Source organism: Nuphar pumila, chromosome 14 (genome assembly GCF_984573655.1).
Source record: "Nuphar pumila chromosome 14, dmNupPumi1.hap1.1, whole genome shotgun sequence".
In the NCBI taxonomy this organism is placed as follows: Eukaryota; Viridiplantae; Streptophyta; class Magnoliopsida; order Nymphaeales; family Nymphaeaceae; genus Nuphar; species Nuphar pumila.
Genome location: NC_143262.1, coordinates 87,448,424 through 87,466,154, shown reverse-complemented (window position 1 = coordinate 87,466,154; position 17,731 = coordinate 87,448,424). Strand labels below are relative to the sequence as shown.

Sequence of the window (17,731 nt, the reverse complement as noted above, 5' to 3'; positions counted from 1 at the left end):
CGAATAATTTCATGGTGACTTCATTTTAAAACATCATTTTTTTTTGCAGATTTCTCAACAGAACTTGCTTGTGCCCCGCCACCCGTGGTAAGTAAGTGACAAAAACAATGCAAATCGGGTAAATACCCGTGGTGAGTAAGTGATGCAAGCGCATCACATGTTATTTAATTTATTGAATATAACACTTTATTGTTCACACACTCACTTAGTTGTTGATATCTATGACTACTTTGTTGGAGTTCGGAGATCATGCTGAGCATGATTTTAATGTATGAATATGGAAGTGTTCTTATTTTTGGAGTACGGAGTCCATGCTATGCATGGTAGTAGTTAGTGGGATATTGAAGTGTGTTTGCTGCAGGTACATGTTTGATATTTGTTTGATATGAATTATTTCGATGTATTGCAATGTTTGATGTGATTGTATCCATGCTTACATGTAGTTACTTTCAATTTGATTATGTCTTCCATGTGAAATTGTATACTGAAAGCATGCTTCAAATGAATGTATCGTGTCATGAATAGTTTGCACATGAAAATATTAAGTTATCAATGCATGCATCATAATTCTTGTGATTGTATGACATCATATATTGCATGATAAATTTGATATTTTCTTCATCATAGTATTCTGATGGTTCTCTTTTAACTGGTTAGGATACTATTCGTAACATCATACGACAGAATGACTGCAAACCGTGAATGGATGTACCGTAGGATAGTAGACAATGAGTTATCGCATGAATATATGGATGGTGTCGACAGTTTTATTGAATTTGCAACGGCAAGTGTCAGTACGGTAGATCCCACAGGTCGGATTAGGTGTCCCTGCAAGATTTGTAAGAATAATCGATTTGTAGAACCTCATGGCGTTAGACATCACCTATACAGGAAGGGTTTTGTGAGTGATTATCAGAACTGGACGTTTCATGGAGAAGAATTTAGAAACGATTTTGATGCACGGGTGAATGTGGTGCACGATAATCCATATACGAATTTGATATTTGATGCTGCAGGAACAGAACTGGGTTCTGCTATGAGTTCTAGTGATGTAAGAACTGTCGTAGATGAAGAATCACCAAACGATGCAGCTAGTAGATTTTATGATTTACTTAGAGATGTTGATGAGCCACTTTGGAACGGTTGTGAGAGTCACACTATCTTGTCTGCAGTTCTTCAACTAATGAATTTGAAGTCCGAGTATAATTTGAGTCAATCATGTTTTGACCGTTTGTGCATGATTGTGAAGAGTATGTTGCCTAAAGATGAGAAATTGCCACAAAATTTCTATCGTGCGAAAGTTATGGTCAACGCTCTAGGTATGGGTTACAAAAAGATTGATGCTTGTCCAAATCACTGCATGTTGTATTTCAAGGAGCAGGAAAACGACATATCATGCCTGTCATGTGGGCATCCTCGGTTCAAGCCAAAGACAAGAGGCAATGGTAGCACGAGATCAAAGGAAGTTTCATACAAGTCGCTCCGCTACTTTCCTATCACTCCTAGATTGCAGCGATTGTATATGTCTTCAAAGACAGCTAAACACATGAGATGGCATGCAAATAAAGTTCGACACGATGAAAACAAGATCACGCATCCTGTTGACGCTGAAGCTTGGAAGCACTTTGATCGTACTCATCAGAACTTCGCAATGGAAGTGCGAAATGTTAGACTCGGTCTATGTACAGATGGATTTAATCCATTTGGGGGTAGATCAACTCCATACTCATGCTGGCCAGTATTTGTAACTCCATACAACCTTCCACCAAGCTTGTGTATGAAACGTCCAAATCTTTTCTTGTCTCTGTTGATCCCTGGTCCGACCTCACCTGGCCAAAATCTTGATGTATATCTAAGGCCATTGATTGATGAATTAAAAGTACTGTGGGATGACGGTGTTACCACGTATGATGCCCACAAAAAACAAAATTTCAACATGAAGGCCGCTGTTCTATGGACAATCAGTGACTTCCCTGCATATGGTATGTTATCTGGTTGGAGCACACATGGGAGGTTGGCTTGTCCGTACTGCATGGAGGATTTCAAAGCTTTTAGATTGAGGCATGGAAGGAAGCCTTGCTGGTTTGATTGCCATCGTCGATTTCTACCCAGCGATCATCCGTTCCGACGTCAAAAGAATGCATTTACAGCAGGCACAACTGAAATGGAAGGTCCATCCTCAAGATTGTCTGGCATAGAGATTTTAAGAAGATTGCGATACTTTCCAGATGTATTAACAGATGCCCGCAGTCCTACACCCTTCCGTGGATTTGGGAAGGAACACAATTGGACGAAAAAATCTATTTTTTGGGAACTACCGTATTGGCCGACCCTATTGATACGACATAATTTGGATGTGATGCATGTAGAGAAAAATGTGTTTGATAATGTGTTCAATACAGTAATGAATATTAAAGGAAAAACGAAGGATAATCCGAAGGCCCGTATGGATTTAAAATTAATATGTAAAAGACCAGAATTGGAACTCAAAGAGTATAATGGCAAAGTACTGAAACCAAAGGCGAAGTACGTGCTCGGACCTGATCAAATAAAACATGTATGTCAATGGTTGAGACAACTGAGATTTCCAGATGGATATGTCTCTAACATTGCTCGGGCTGTGAAGATTGACGATGGACAGTTATATGGGTTGAAGAGCCATGATTGTCATATCTTTATGCAACGATTGATACCCCTAGCATTCCATGATATGTTAGACAAACCTATATGGGGGGTATTGTCTGAGTTGAGCGGATTTTTCAGAACATTGTGCGCATCGGAGGTCATTGTATCAGATGTAAAGAATCTCGAGGACTCTGTCATCACCACTGTTTGTCTGTTAGAAAAGATATTTACGCCAGCATTTTTCGATGTTATGGAACATTTGATCATACATCTGCCATATGAACTAAGGGTTGGTGGCCCTGTGCAATATCGATGGATGTACCCATTTGAAAGGTATATGTTTTTTTATATTTGTCTCTTTAATGACAGATATTTAAAATTTGAAATGTATATTCTTGTCAGATGCATGTTCGACCTAAAAAAAAAGGTTCGTAATAAAGCAAGAGTAGAAGGCTCTATTTGTGAGGCGTACACTTTAGAAGAGATTTCAAATTTCTCATCTATGTACTTCGAACCTCATATTTCAACACGTTACACATGCCCGCCCCGTAACGATGATGGAGAACAAGTAACTGTAGCTGACAAGCTGTCGATATTTCAACGACTTGGGCATGCATTTGGTAGTTGCCGATCAAGGCTATTGACAGATCGAGAGCAAGATGCAGCACACATCTATATTCTTTTTAATTGTTCAGCGATCGACCCATACATCGAGTAAGTATATGTATATGCAACTCAATTATAAATCCTTTTATGTTCTATATGTGGATACATGGCTCGGTAATATAAGTATTTGTGGTTTGCAGACGATTTGATCTGGAGTTGCAAAGCAAAGTTTCACATCTCACTAATGCAGAAGTACAAAAAGAACGTGAAACTAAGTTTGTGGAGTGGTTGAAACAGTTGGTAAAGAAGCTAACATAAATTTTGTACTTATAAACAACACTAAGTTACTTAATTGATCGTGATCACAATAATTGTTTATGTCTGTGCGTAGGTTCGCCATGGTGATGTTAAAGATCAAGGAATATGTGATTTAGAAAATGGTCCGACCAAAGTTGTGCAATGCTACAACGGGTATATCGTAAATGGTTATCGATTCCATACAAAAGACTACGGTATAAACAAATCAACGATAAATAGTGGCGTGTGTGTCAAGGGTAGCAGCTACGGTGAAAATGAACATGATTACTACGGTGTTATAGAGGAAATAATGGAGTTGACTTACTTAGGCATGAATAACAGGGTTACGGTATTCAAGTGTCATTGGTTTGATCCAACTGCAACAAGACTCGACAAAGCTTCAGGCATTGTGGAGGTGAATCATAAATCCAGGTTTGGAACATATGAACCATTCATATTAGCCTCGCAAGCTCAACAAGTTTATTATACTTCATATCCGAGTATAAAAAAGTCAGATAGAAATGAATGGTGGGCAGTTTGCAAGGTGAAATCCAAACTATACCCCGAGTATGATCAGTTACAAGAAGATGAGTTAGCTGAAGACAGTGATTACTATCAATCAGATGATGTCTGTGACTTCGCTTATGGTCACGATGTTGCGCATGATATGCATGTCATATCTCCATTGGCTGATGAAACATTCATAGAGGAATGTGATCCAAATGATGTACCAAGTGGATGGGCAAACAATGAAGAAGAAGAAGAAGAAGAAGAAGAAGAAGAAGAAAGTCAAACTAGTGACGAGGAAGAATTCTCAAGCTAGTGAAAAAAATCTTATACTACAAACCTCTATTTAAATGCATTGTAATACTTGATGTGAGTTGTATTGCAATACTTGGTGTGAATGATTAAAAATTTTATTTCAATGTATTGTAATACTTGATACGAATGATTCGAATGCATTGTAATTTATCTGAATGTATTATAATTTATGCAATTAACGAATGATTTGAATTAGTGCAATACTTGATGTCAATGATTTGAATTATTTGAATGCATTGCAATGCTTGATGTGAATGACTTGAATGCATTGTAATACTTGATGTGAATTATTTGAATGTATTGTATGACATATGTTATTTGTTAGAATATGGTTCGTGGAGGTTATAGTGGTCGCTCATCCAGTAGTAGCCAGGCTCAACCTTCATCTTCACGGGCTCCTGTGATAGGTATATCATATAACTAATTAGATGCTTGATTAGTTCAAATGCACATTCTGAGAACTTGGTGTGTATTTTTTTACAGATGATGTTGCGCCTGTATACGACCCACCTACACCAGTTGATCGCACAAGTCAACAGCCAACACAGGAAACAGGGTCTTCACAGGCTGGCACAAGAAGACTCATTCGAATAGTGTATATCGATAATCGACCGTAAGTATTTTGTTTTCAATTATTGCATATCTTTTAAATATTTTATATTGATATTTACTGTGTAACAATTCATGTGCAGCACGAGGTTTGAGCCACAAGAAGTAGTACGGGAGATTAGGAATTCACTTCTTCAACATCTACCAGGACCAGTTGCTCAATGGAAAGAGTACCCAAAGGAGGTATTAGACAGATTGTGGTCCTCATTCATGGTATACAGTTGTTCCTCATAGTTAATGTGTTTCATATTTAATTTATTTAAGCAATGTCTACTAACTTTCTGAAAATATTTGTAGGCTTCGAATCGCTTTGCAACTACGGTGGAAGAAAATGATGCAAGGAAGGTGTGGCAGAAGGTGGCTGCCAATCGATTTGCAGACATGCTGCACACTATGAAGACTGCAGCAAAAAAAGCATCTGGCGTAGTAGATGATCCATTACTGTGGAAGGGCCATGGTCCTATTACTATCAGGAGAGATTACTGGGATGAAATGTGCGATATGTGGGCGGGAGATGCATTTAAAAATCGCTCTGCGAAGGCTTCACAAAATCGATCGAAGATGCCCGAAGCCCATCTACACACAGGTGGATCTAAGGCATTTGGGAGCCACCTAAAGAAAATGGTAACTCATCAATATATAATATTAATTTTATAAGTATAGTTGCAAATTTGTGTACTAAATCTTTTGTCATTTAACTTCGCAGGAAGCAGAAAAAGGAGGCAGTGTACCATATAAGGATGTGTTTGTAGAAACACATAAACGGAAGACCACGGGAGTCTTCGTATCAGAGAAGGCGAGAACGACAACGGTATGTATTAATTCTATTAATAATCATTGCAATATATATGCAAGTCATCATAATGTTATCATTAATTATTAATGAATACTTTAAACATTATTTTGTAGGAGGCATATGAGCAACAAATGGTAGAGCGATATGGTGAAGACGCTACTCAGCATCCATCATTTGATCCTACAGCATGGGTGACTGCAGCAGGTGAACCCAAAAAAGGTCGCGTGTTCGGGTTTGGGAGTAATATGAACACTTCACCAGTTATTGGTTCTTCCAGTTACGGCTCACCAACTTCTTGCGCCGACATAAGCTCCAAGCAGCCGACTATTCTTTCCGGTGATGATGTACGCGAGATCATTAATGAATCACTGAATAACTACTTCCAATACACCGTCGCCCCCTTTCTCCGAAATGAGATCAAGGCCGCTGTTCAGGATAGGGGATCTTCGATTCCAGGTCCCTCTCAGGTATAATCACATATATAGTTTTTTTGACTATCTTAAAGCACATCTGAGCATGGTAGAATCACATATAGAGTTTTTCTAGATGCCTTAGAACACATATGAACATGCTATAATCACATATTCAATTTTTTTACTGCCTTAGCACACATATGAGCATGATAGAATCACATATATATATATTTAACTTTTTGTCTGTCTTAGAGCACATATGAGCATGATAGAATCACATATAAAGTTTTTTTGATTGCATTAGAACACATAAGCATGCTATAATCACATATTCAGTTTTTTTACTGCCTAAGAACACATATGAGCATATTATAATCACATATTCTGTTTTTTGACTGCCTTAGCACACATATGAACATGCTATAATAACATATAGAGTTTTTTAACTGCCTTAGAACACATATGAACATGTTATATATCATTTATGATAGAATCACATATAAAATTTTTGGCTTTGCCTGCCTTAGAGCACATATGAGCATGCTATATTCACATATTCAATTTTTTTACTGCCTTAGCACACATACGAGCATGATCGAATCACATATATAGTTTTTTGCTTGCCTTAAAGCACATCTGAGCATGGTAGAATCACATATAGAGTTTTTTTATATGCCTTAGAACACATATGAACATGCTATAATCACATATTCAATTTTTGACTGCCTTAGCACACATATGAGCATGATAGAATCACATATAGAGTTTTTTTATTGCCTTAGATCACACATGAGCACATGATAGAATCACATATAGTGTGTAATTTATTTCATTATATTTTGTTTATCAATACTGACTGTTCTTTTCTTGTGTAGGCTGCTAGCGATAATCAGGGTAGTGGAGCTGAAGGGACAGATAAAGACAATGAACAAGAAGACGCACAAAATCTTGGCGATGATTAGAGGACTGTGTTGAAGAAGTTCTATTTTTTTTATTTTTCCTAATTGTAATTGTTGAATTGTAAATAATTAAACTTTTTAGTTTTAAGGTGGAACGATTAATTATTATAGATACTTGTTATATGAATTTTTTTGTGTGGTTTGTTTTTTATTTACAGGAAATATAAATTGTACAGGAAATATAAATTGTACAGTTCTCCGTAATTAATTTTTAAATAAATTTTTTTTTATTTTTTTTCGTTTTTGCGACGGATTAGCGACGGATGATTCCGTCGCTATTCATATTAATCTAGCGACGGCTTAGCGACGGAATTAAATCCGTCGCCACGCCGTGGTCGCCGTTTAGTACCGGCGGATTGGCGACGGAATATAGCGCTCGTTATTCCGTCGCAATTAGCGACGGACTTGGCGACGGAATAATTCCGTCGCCAGTTAGCGTCGAAATATTCGCGACGTAAGCATACTGTCGCCGCGTTGTCGCTAATCCGTCGCTAACATGGTTAGCGACGGATTAGCGACGGATTAGCGACGAAAGGTGGTCGTCGCTAATCTACTGCTCTGTTGTAGTGTAGGGTGGCCCATCTCCCTCTCTCTCTCCCTCTCTTTCTCTCTGGATTGTCGGTAGCCCATCTCTCTATCTGTTAGGGTTGCAAAGGTTTCAGATTCGGATCAGAAAATACACTGAGGAATCAGTTCTAAAGCCAAAATTTGCAAAATCACCTTCCCATGTCTGAACCATTTGCAACCCTACTTTGTGTGTTCAGTGCAAGTGTACTTGATGGTAACGAAGGTTTCCTATCTTGGCAGCAAACTACTACTGACTATCTTGGCGCTGAGTCCAGGAAAACCAAAAGGGAAAAACCCATCTCACAAAAACATGTGGACACGAGGATGTGTAAAGTGGTTTGATGCGCAAGTTAGAAATTTTTATTTTAAAGGACACGTGGACACAATTTTTTAAATTTTAATCACTAAAAAACTAATTTATTGATATTTTAATATTAAAAATGAGTTTCTTATTAAAATAATAGTTAAAATCATTTAAAAAATATTAAAATAATCATTGTACGTGTCTGTATTCGTGTCCACATGTCCCCCTCATGTCATTGGGGACACGCCACCAAAACGGCACACCCGTAAGACATAGGGAAAACTGAGTCTTTTTTTTATGATGAGGAACGTGTAAACCCCAGGTGGGGTCGCCGGCATCCAAGTCATTACAGAGCCCACTAATTAAAGGCACCTGCACCCTAGTGGGAGTCAAACCTGGGATGAAGTGGTCAGCACCTTCAACCACTCAGGCGACCTGGGTGAGTGTGTCGTGTGCATGCACTATGGTCTGCATGCGTTTGTGTGGATCAGGTGCCATCACATGGCACACTTTGAGTGTGCCTCTGCACCTGACTAACTTTCATCTGCTTTTGGGCCCCCACAGCTGATCCTTCACCCCAAACTTTCAACCACTCAGGCAACCTGCGTGGCTGTGTCGTCCATCAGCCAAACTTCAAAGTGTGCCATGTGATGTCATCTGATACTGGCTCGTATGTGTGTGCGAGTGCAAGCGGGAGAGAGAGAGAGAGAGAGAGAGAGAGAGAGTTCTGCGTTTCAATATGGAAAGGTAATTCTACATATATCAATCTCCCTGACACGAATTAACAAATAAACATATGTTTGGATGAGCAAGAATCCCATAACCTAGGGACTATAAAGTGCTTCTATGCCACTGACGGTCTCGCCTTTTAGTCTAACAAGTTTCCGAGAACTCTGAGTAACCTAGATGACAATTCTTATGAAAGTTTTATGACCATCGATAGTATCTTCCTTGAATGAAATGATACAGAAGCGAAGAACTAAATTCGAGAGAGGAAGGAAGAAGATGGGAAGTGTGGCACCACTATGGCTGCACCACCTTTACTTCTCCTTTCCTTCTTTTCTGTCTTCATATTCTCCACCAACCCTGCTTCTTTCCTTGCTCTATCATCTTCTTCCCCTCCCTTGTTATGGGGAGATACCTTCACTGAGCCTGGAAGCACGAACCAAGAAGAAAGAAAACCCATTCTCTTTATAATTAGTAATAGGTTTCTCACTTGATAGCTGCTGCTGCTGCTGCTGCTGAGATGGATGCAAGAGTTGGCTGGTCTCCCTCTCCCCCAAAGTGTTTATATTAGCCAAGAGAACTTGGTTAGCAAACATGGTAATAAATAAAGTGTTTATATAGCCAAGGGTGCTCTTGGTTAGCTTCTTTAGCAAGGGAGGGAGAATTAGAGGCTTGCAGAGCAAGAAAGCTGGAAGACTTCTGAGTCAAAAAAAACAGGTGGTTATCTTTTGAGGAACTTCCGGGAAATGCCCGGTAGAGTTTGTGACAGAATGGCGAATTATAGAGTAATAAGCAGTAGTCAAATCTCATTCCTGTCTCATTGTGTATTGTCAACAGTAGGGTGAAAGAGACTCCAGAGAGAAAAAAAATGTTTAAAATGTCTAACGGAGTGACTTAAAAAAGGAAAAGGAGTAACACCCAATGGTTAAATATCATTATTTTATCTTATTGTGATTTCGACAGATGGGTGGAAGAGATTCTGAGAGTGGTACCCCGTCCTGTATAAAAAAAAAATCTCAGTTCAATTCCACTCGTACACTGTGTCAATCTCCAACTTCGTATCCCTTTTAGATCTTATGAGGCAAACAGTTTTGGTCAAATATTACTTAATTATAGATGGATTCAGCATGGTCGATCTAATACTAATCGACCTTTGGGTCATCTTTTTTTCAACAAAAATAAATATGATTTTTAAATCACAAAACTGTGTGTTTTGTCAACAGTTGATTTTAAAATCCTGCACACAAGTCTTCGTTAAATTAATGATGTTCATCAATGAAATCTGAAAGAAGGGTACGACGATAGGGATGACATAGAAGATGAGTGAAAAACGATTTGTTCAAAGCCACCCCGCCTTGAATGGACCTAGATCCACATGGACCTCACTGTCAGACAGATACAGGTTGGGGTGTCAACGGGTTGGGTTTACCCGGACTCGACTCGAACCAAACCCTATAGGGTCAGGGTACGGTGATAAATAAGAAGACCTGATTAAGACTCGGGGTCTGGGCCCGAAAGTCGGATTAATACATGGAACCAGGTATAGTTTGTAAAATTTTATACCAGACCCGACCCGAGTTCTGATTAAGACCCGCAATTTTTCAAAGTAAAATTGATAAAAAAAATATGGTTTTACCGGGTATGGTCTGGGTGTGATCGATTCATGTAGTTCGTATTGGGTCCGGGTATGATTTTTTTTATAACGGACCCCACTAGACCTGGTTCCGGACCTGATACAATACCCAAAAATCAGGTCTGGACCCAATAGCATACCCAAAATTCAGGTCCAAATCTCTTTTCACCTGGGTCCGTAACAAACCCGACCCGTTGACACCCCTATACAGGACTTGGATTAGCTTGGCGAGCAAGGGAAAGAAGAGTTTTAGTCAAAAACATGGCAGCAAGGAATGGCCCGTCTTGACTTTCAGGTACAAGACCCTCAAGGGAAGGTTGCCTGGGGCCAAAAAGGTTTGTCTTGTTTATAGGAATGTGGTTTGGCGTGACATGACTCCAACATCTGGAACATGGATCTTGACCCATTCAAGTGGGTCCACTAACCCTTTTGTGTGTAATCCTACATTTGCTAACATCAGGGACCTTGACCAAGTTCAGAGCACACATGTTTTAGTTAATACCATAGCTACAAAAGTTTAAAACAGTAGACTTTGGTTACCTGGATTGTTGGTGGCCCATCTCTCTCTCTCTCTCTGTTAGGTTGCAAAGGGTTCGGATTCGGATCAGAAAATACACTGAGGAGTCAGTTCGGTTCGGATCTGAGGTACAGCCAAAATTTGCAAAATCACCCTCCCATGTCTGAACCATTTGCAACCCTACTTTGTGTGTTCACTGCAAGTCCACTTGGTGGTAATGAAGGTTTAATAGCTTGACAGCTGACTGCTTCCACTACCACTAGACAAGCAGAGCCCCCATTGGTAGGAAAAACTAATATAAGGTGGTTCTGTACCATAATACTATGCGGTGGTACACACTTTTATTTGTGTGGATGCGGCCACTAAATGGTACATTTAACAGTACGTTATGTGTTTATTAACTATATTATTGGTTGAGAGAGAATATAAGGTGGTTCTGTACCATAATACTATACGGTGGTACACACTTTTATTTGTGTAGATTTCGCCACTAAATTGTACATTTAACTGTACATTTTATGTATTTAGCATGGTTTATTAATTATATTAGAAGGTTTTATCATGTCAAAACCATCATAAGATCTAATTTTTTAGACTCTGAAAATCAAGAGTTCATAGTTCACAAAAATAAGGGCGGTCTACAAATGGTATAAAACATCACAATTTTCTAAATTTCAACACCTGAAATAGTAAATAAAACATTCAAAAGTTAGATTTTGCATATGGAGATTTACAATGAAACTTGATTGCGTGAGAAGGAATCTGATAAAACAGTCATAAGAGGGGGAAAGATCTAAGTTTTATTTATTGGAAGAATGGAAAAAAGAGTTAAGTCACTTGCAATTCCAACTTGATATTGATGGTAGTCGGTTTCAAGAGCTTAAAGCTAGGCAAGAGGAACTCATTGGGAGAATCTAGGAGTGGAGGGCGAGAGAGGAAATGCGGTTGTAGCAGAAAGCTAAAATGCATTAGCTGCTGCAACATGGTGATGCTAACATGAGATACTTCCACCTCTCTGTGTCCTCCAAGAGAAGGATAAACTGCTTACCTGCCCTACTTATAGAGGGTAGAAGATGGAAAGGTGAGGATATCTTAAACAAGGCAACTGAATTCTGAAGCCAGATTCACCCACATTCAAGATGAACTCTTTGACGCATAGGGCATGAATTACAAACAGTTTGATTCCACATCGCAAGTATTGCTTGGTGCCCCATTCTCTACCGAGGAAGTGAGGATGTCTCTGTGGGACTTACCGGGGATTACACCTTGGGAGTTGATGGTTTTTTCATAGAGTTTTTTAAGTTAATATGAAAGCAATGTAATAAGGACCCAATGGATGTGTTCAATGACCTTTTTTATAACTCTCCCATCTCAAAAATATGAAAGCAATGTAATAAGGACCCAATGGATGTCGGTTTACAATGATGCTTCAGGAATAGGACTTGGTTGTGTTCTGATGCAACACGGCAAGGTTATAGCATATGCTTATCGTAAACTAAAAGTAATTGAGTGAAACTATCCTACACATGATTTGGAGCTAGCAGTTCTAGTTTTTGCTTTCAAAGTGCAGTGACACTGTATGTATGAAAAAAAAATTGAGGTTTTCTTCCACCGCAAGAGTCTAAAGTATATTTTCTCGCAAAAAGACTTGAACATGAGACAAAGACGCTAATTAGAATTTATAAAAGATTAAGACTTTTCTATATCCTACCACCCAGGTAAAGCAAATGTGGTGGTTGATGCCTTAAACAGAAAGGCAAAATGTTTAGCAAGCATTATGAGCAGTGAATAGAGACTACTCAAAGATTTGATCGCTTGGAGACCTTTTGGTTCAGACTCAGCGAGAATTGAAATCTCAAGTCTTGCAGTTTGAACAGATCTTATGGATCAAATCATAGCTTAACAAAAGAATGATCTAAATTTTTCAAAGATGGTTGCAGTCTGCCAACCGAATGAGTTGGCTCTATGCTTAGAAGCAGATGGTAGCATATGGTATAGTCAAAGATTATGGGCACCATAAGACCTACAATTGCAAATAGAGCTACTAGAAGAAGCATATAGATCTAAATACACAATACATTCAGCCAGTACCAAGATGTACAAGGATATGCAGTGAAATTACTGGTGGCACGAAATGAAAAGAGAGATTGCATAATACGTTTTGAGATGCCTAGTTTGTTGGTGGCCCGAGCTGGGTTGTGGGTTGGGACACGGGCCGACATAGTCATCCCGATCCAACCCGTTATTATATATATAACATAATACACATAATATATAATATAATACATTATATTATATAATAGGCCCGGTCTGGCCCAATTAGGCCCACGGGCTAATTGGCGGGCCTTCGACCAAGGTTTTCCCAACAGGTTGGCCCAACCTACCATGGGTCATGCCTAGGCTAGTGTAATTGGCCCTGGCTCAGCTCGAACTGCACCTCTAGCCCGAGCTGGGTCGCATGTTGGGCCATGGGCCGACATGGTCGGCCAGATCCAACCCGTTATTATATATATAACATAATATATAATACATTATATATATATATATAACATAATACACATAATATATAATATACATTATATTATATATTATATAATAGGCCTGGTCTGGCCCAATTAAGCCCATGGGCTAATGGGTGGGCCATGGGCAAGGGTTTTCCCAACAGGCAGGCCTGAATCGTCCGACCCATCATAGATGGAGTGGTGGGTCTGGAGGTTGACCAGACCTAGTGTTGAATGCAGCGAGAGAGAGAAGGGCGGCTTTATGAATACTAAATCTAGTACGCTCATATTCATTATATTTTCTATGTCTCGATGTTAAAAAAGTATACACACAATCTGTCGCACATCATTCAATACAAATACATAGAAGTTCGAGAGGATGTGATTGTGAAAGAGAAACCAGGAGAGATCATGGATCGAAAAGATTAGATTTTAAGGACAAAAATCATTCCTCACGTAAAAGTAAAGTGACAACATCACATAATAGAGGAATGCACTTGGGAGCCTAAATTCATTGTGCGGGAAAAGTACCCAAAATCTAAATCTTGTATACTAAATTTTGAGGACAAAATTTTTTTTTAGAGAGAAAGAATGTAATATCCGGCAATTTTTCAAAAATTTCTTATCGAATATAAATATCAAAAGTGGAGGATATTGTAATAACCTATTTTGTGATTTTCAAATGCACGGTTGCGACTGCATCAAAAATTCGAAAAGAACACAAGTGATTTCGTCAAAATCTAACTTCATACGAGTGCTTTACAAGAATAAGGGCATATTAATAATTTTTTACGCAAAAAAAGGCATAACTGAAATATGTGAAATATATAAGGGGTAATTTCTAAAACAAAAAATTTAAACAAAACTAATATATATATATGTGTGTGTGTGTGTGTGTGTGTGTGTGTGTGTGTGTGTGTGTGTGTGTGTGTGTTTTAATTTCAATAAAACAAAATGGTCACTTTTTCTATCTAAGCTTTAATTAATAATTAAAGTAACTAATACAAAACTAAATTAACATAACAGTTAATTAACTAGCTGGGTATGGTGGACTAAATCTGGATCTGTACCAAATCCAGATCTACCCCCCCCCCCCGCAGCACTCGGTTTTTGTTTTGCGCTCTCCTTGTTTTTGAAAGACCTTTACACATAGTAAGGCAAAAGGGGAGCTTTCCACGTTGTGGCTTGCCCTCTCTGCCTATATAAAGGGTTTTATCCCCCTTCCTCTTGCATCATCCAAACTTCCTCTCATTGCTTCACTCACTCTCACTCTCATTCTCATTCTCCTTCACCTTCTTCTTCACCTCTCTTTCTTTCTTTGCTTCACACAGTGGTGTTGCACCATCTGCAATCACCACCTGCAACTTCTGTCAATCACTGTCACCACCACTCAACTCACAGCCTGGACTTCTAGTCCTCACACTTGCGAAGCACCTCCCTGCACTCGACTTCCTTATCGAACTCACCTGTTGCTGCACCTATTCCAGCCACCTATTTTTCTTCCATCACCACCATTGTTGGTGGCTACACCCAGCTCCCACCTCAGTCTGACCTACCAACCCAGCCTACTTAACTCCTTCAAGCTCACCCAGCCAACGTCTACGCCAGAGATCACTCCACTCACCCACCTCGCTACGCCCTGCCTTTCCCGTTGAACCCTACACCCACATGGTTCTGACCTGCTCGCACCTCCCTGAGTTGAGCTACCTTGTATCCACCTTCCTGCTGAGCTAGCCCGACCAGCTCCACCGAGCTCCTCCCTGACTAGATGCATCTGAATCCACCCGGTTTTGTCCCTAAACCTGACTTCTCTCTCTCTCTCTCTCTCTCTCTCTCTCTCTCTCTCTCTCTCTCTCTCTCTCTCTCTCTCTCTCACTCGTTGACTCGGTTCTCCCTAAATGGTCTTTTCGAGCAACTCTGTCCAATCGCTATCATTGCCAACTCAACACGATTCGGTTCCACCACAGTCCGCGGCTCACTTCATTTTCATGCATCAAAGATTTATTTTGGGGAAAAAATTCATGTGAGACTTTTGGAATTTTGTTTGCCTCTTATCAATGTGCTCTACAAAGTAAGTTTCTAGCACCAAATGCGTGTGATTTGTGAATATTTAAATATATATTTGAGGCATATATGTTTGTTTATATTCGAATCATTACGCATGAAGTATTCATCTTGTCTCACCAATAATATATATATATATATATATATATATATATATATATACACACACATGGTACTTCAAATAAAATTGCTTATGAATATATGTATTGGATTTTGAATAAAGTAGTTTTGATACGTATCATACTTTGAATAACATAATTATATTTTAAATAAAATAATAGTTTCGATACATATCTTATTTTTTTTAAAATATTTGTATTTCAAATAAAATAATAGCTTTGGTATGTATCATACTTTGAATATAAGGATTATATTTCAAATAAAATAAATAATTGTTACGAACATCCTTTATAAATAAAATAATATATATGTATCAAATTTTTGTATCATGCTCTTAATAAAATAATATAGGCATATGCATTATATTTTGGATAAAATAATACTTCACGCATACTCACCTTTTTTAAAATAAAATATTTGAAGCATGCATTGAACAACGTGCATCTCTGCTTAACTCAAGAATAGAGTTCTGGGTTCAGAGAACTGTACTGAAAATAAAATAGTTCACACCAAATAAAAAAAATAGTTGTGGCCCGAAAGAGGTTAAGATTCTAAGAAACCTTTCTGCTATCACATACATACAATAGTGTAAGGCATACTTTTGTTCTAAGATTAGCTCGTGTGCGAGCTCGAAATTAACTTAAACTCTCAAAGTGCAAAACAAGCATTATATGATGAACAAAACATGCCTATACACAAACCTAAGTTTTTTATCCGCTTCATTGGCAAAGTGCTTGTATGTAGAAAGCAAGTACTGATTGGATCGAGTACACAGTGTAAGGCACATAAAATAATCTACGTAATAAAATAACATTTTAGACTCATTCTGTTATGTTACCTTGGAGAAGGTAAATAGTACAACTATGAGTGATTATGTTCTAATTTTTTAGAAGGAGGCATCCTATTGGTCTCCACTCACTCGTATGCTTTTTAAGGTCGGGGCTATCCACATGTCCTACGTGATAGATCCTCAATTATTACAGTTAGTCTAGGATGCATTCTATTTTCTGTTATGCCTTAGAGATGATTTCTCTCGATGATGGACCGCCCGCTTTGGGTTCGCAATAGTCAGGTACCCGAGTTTAAAACATCTATGAATAATATAACAATAGAGTACTTCTGTTGTCTACGATTGTCTTCCTCTATGTACTAGGGTGAATGGTTAATTATCTAAACAAAGACCTTTTGAATCATAATTTGAAATGAAACTAATCCCTAATAATGCAAACAACTATGTTCTATATTTTGTCTTCTTTTTCTATAAAAATCATCCATGAATTGTAATAACTGAATTATTTTAATATTTTGAATTACTGACATCGATATAGATTTACCAGACTATTAGAAGTTTGACCCTTTAATGGGTTTTGTTCAGGTATAGGTGAGTGAATGCAACGTGGCAAGAGCGGCTTCTAAGACTAGTACTCTTCGGAGGATCCAGGGCCCAGCATGGGATTTTTTTTTTGTTTATAATATTTTGATTCTCAAGTTTTGAACATTCTATATATTTTGGCAAGATTGATGTAAATAATACTTTGAGTTTTTACTCTGACAAAAGCTTTGTGATACTTCACCCTTGTGGCTCGCTCAAAATTGTCAAAACGATACTCAACATTAAATCGTTCTCCGCTGTTAATGTTCTAAAATAAATTTTTTTCAAAAATTTTGGGCTTTAAATTTTGGGGCTTCACAATATGTATTGGTCAATCACATGGCATTGCTTTGAAGACGTCTGATCAGGTGCAAGCACAATGTGTTATGTCCCAATTTTTGGGGAGATACCTTGAGATTTATGCTTCAAAGAAGGGTTGGATATCCAACCATTGGGAATCTGATAGGCAAAGGGGTATATGGAGGACTAGGGTACTACCGAAGGCTTGTGAGAAACTATTTTCTCGTAACCCATCCCCTTACCTCTCTATTGAAGAAGGATATTTTGGCATAGACCAATAACCATGGATGCTTTCGAAAGATTGAAGGAAGTCATGTGCCACGCTCTTGTTCTTACCTTGCTTGACTTTTTCACATGTGAGGATGACACATCAGTTGACATGTCATCATAATGGACCCCACACAAAAGCTGGAATTGTCTCCTATGGGCATGAGGTGATGTCTGAAATTTAAAGCATGAATCCTGAGTCATCTTCTAGAACATCGAGCTGTAACATATTC

At 38.4% G+C, this 17,731-nt stretch overlaps 1 protein-coding gene across 1 annotated transcript; it reads left to right on the top strand.

The window, feature by feature from the left end:
• Nucleotides 1-5,991: 5,991 nt before the first annotated feature.
• LOC149817265 (uncharacterized) lies at nucleotides 5,992-7,295 on the top strand. Its single transcript, XM_089988123.1, has 2 exons — nucleotides 5,992-6,222; nucleotides 7,044-7,295. Exons 1-2 carry the CDS (start codon nucleotides 6,001-6,003, stop codon nucleotides 7,128-7,130), a joined length of 309 nt encoding a protein of 102 aa, XP_089844249.1. The 5' UTR covers nucleotides 5,992-6,000; the 3' UTR covers nucleotides 7,131-7,295.
• Nucleotides 7,296-17,731: the final 10,436 nt, after the last annotated feature.

Coding starts and splice junctions, on each gene's coding strand:
- LOC149817265 (XM_089988123.1), top strand. CDS start 6,001: ATGAACACTTCACCAGTTATTGGTTCTTCCAGTTACGGCTCACCAACT. Junction 6,223..7,043: donor CGATTCCAGGTCCCTCTCAG/GTATAATCACAT, acceptor TTTCTTGTGTAG/GCTGCTAGCGATAATCAGGG.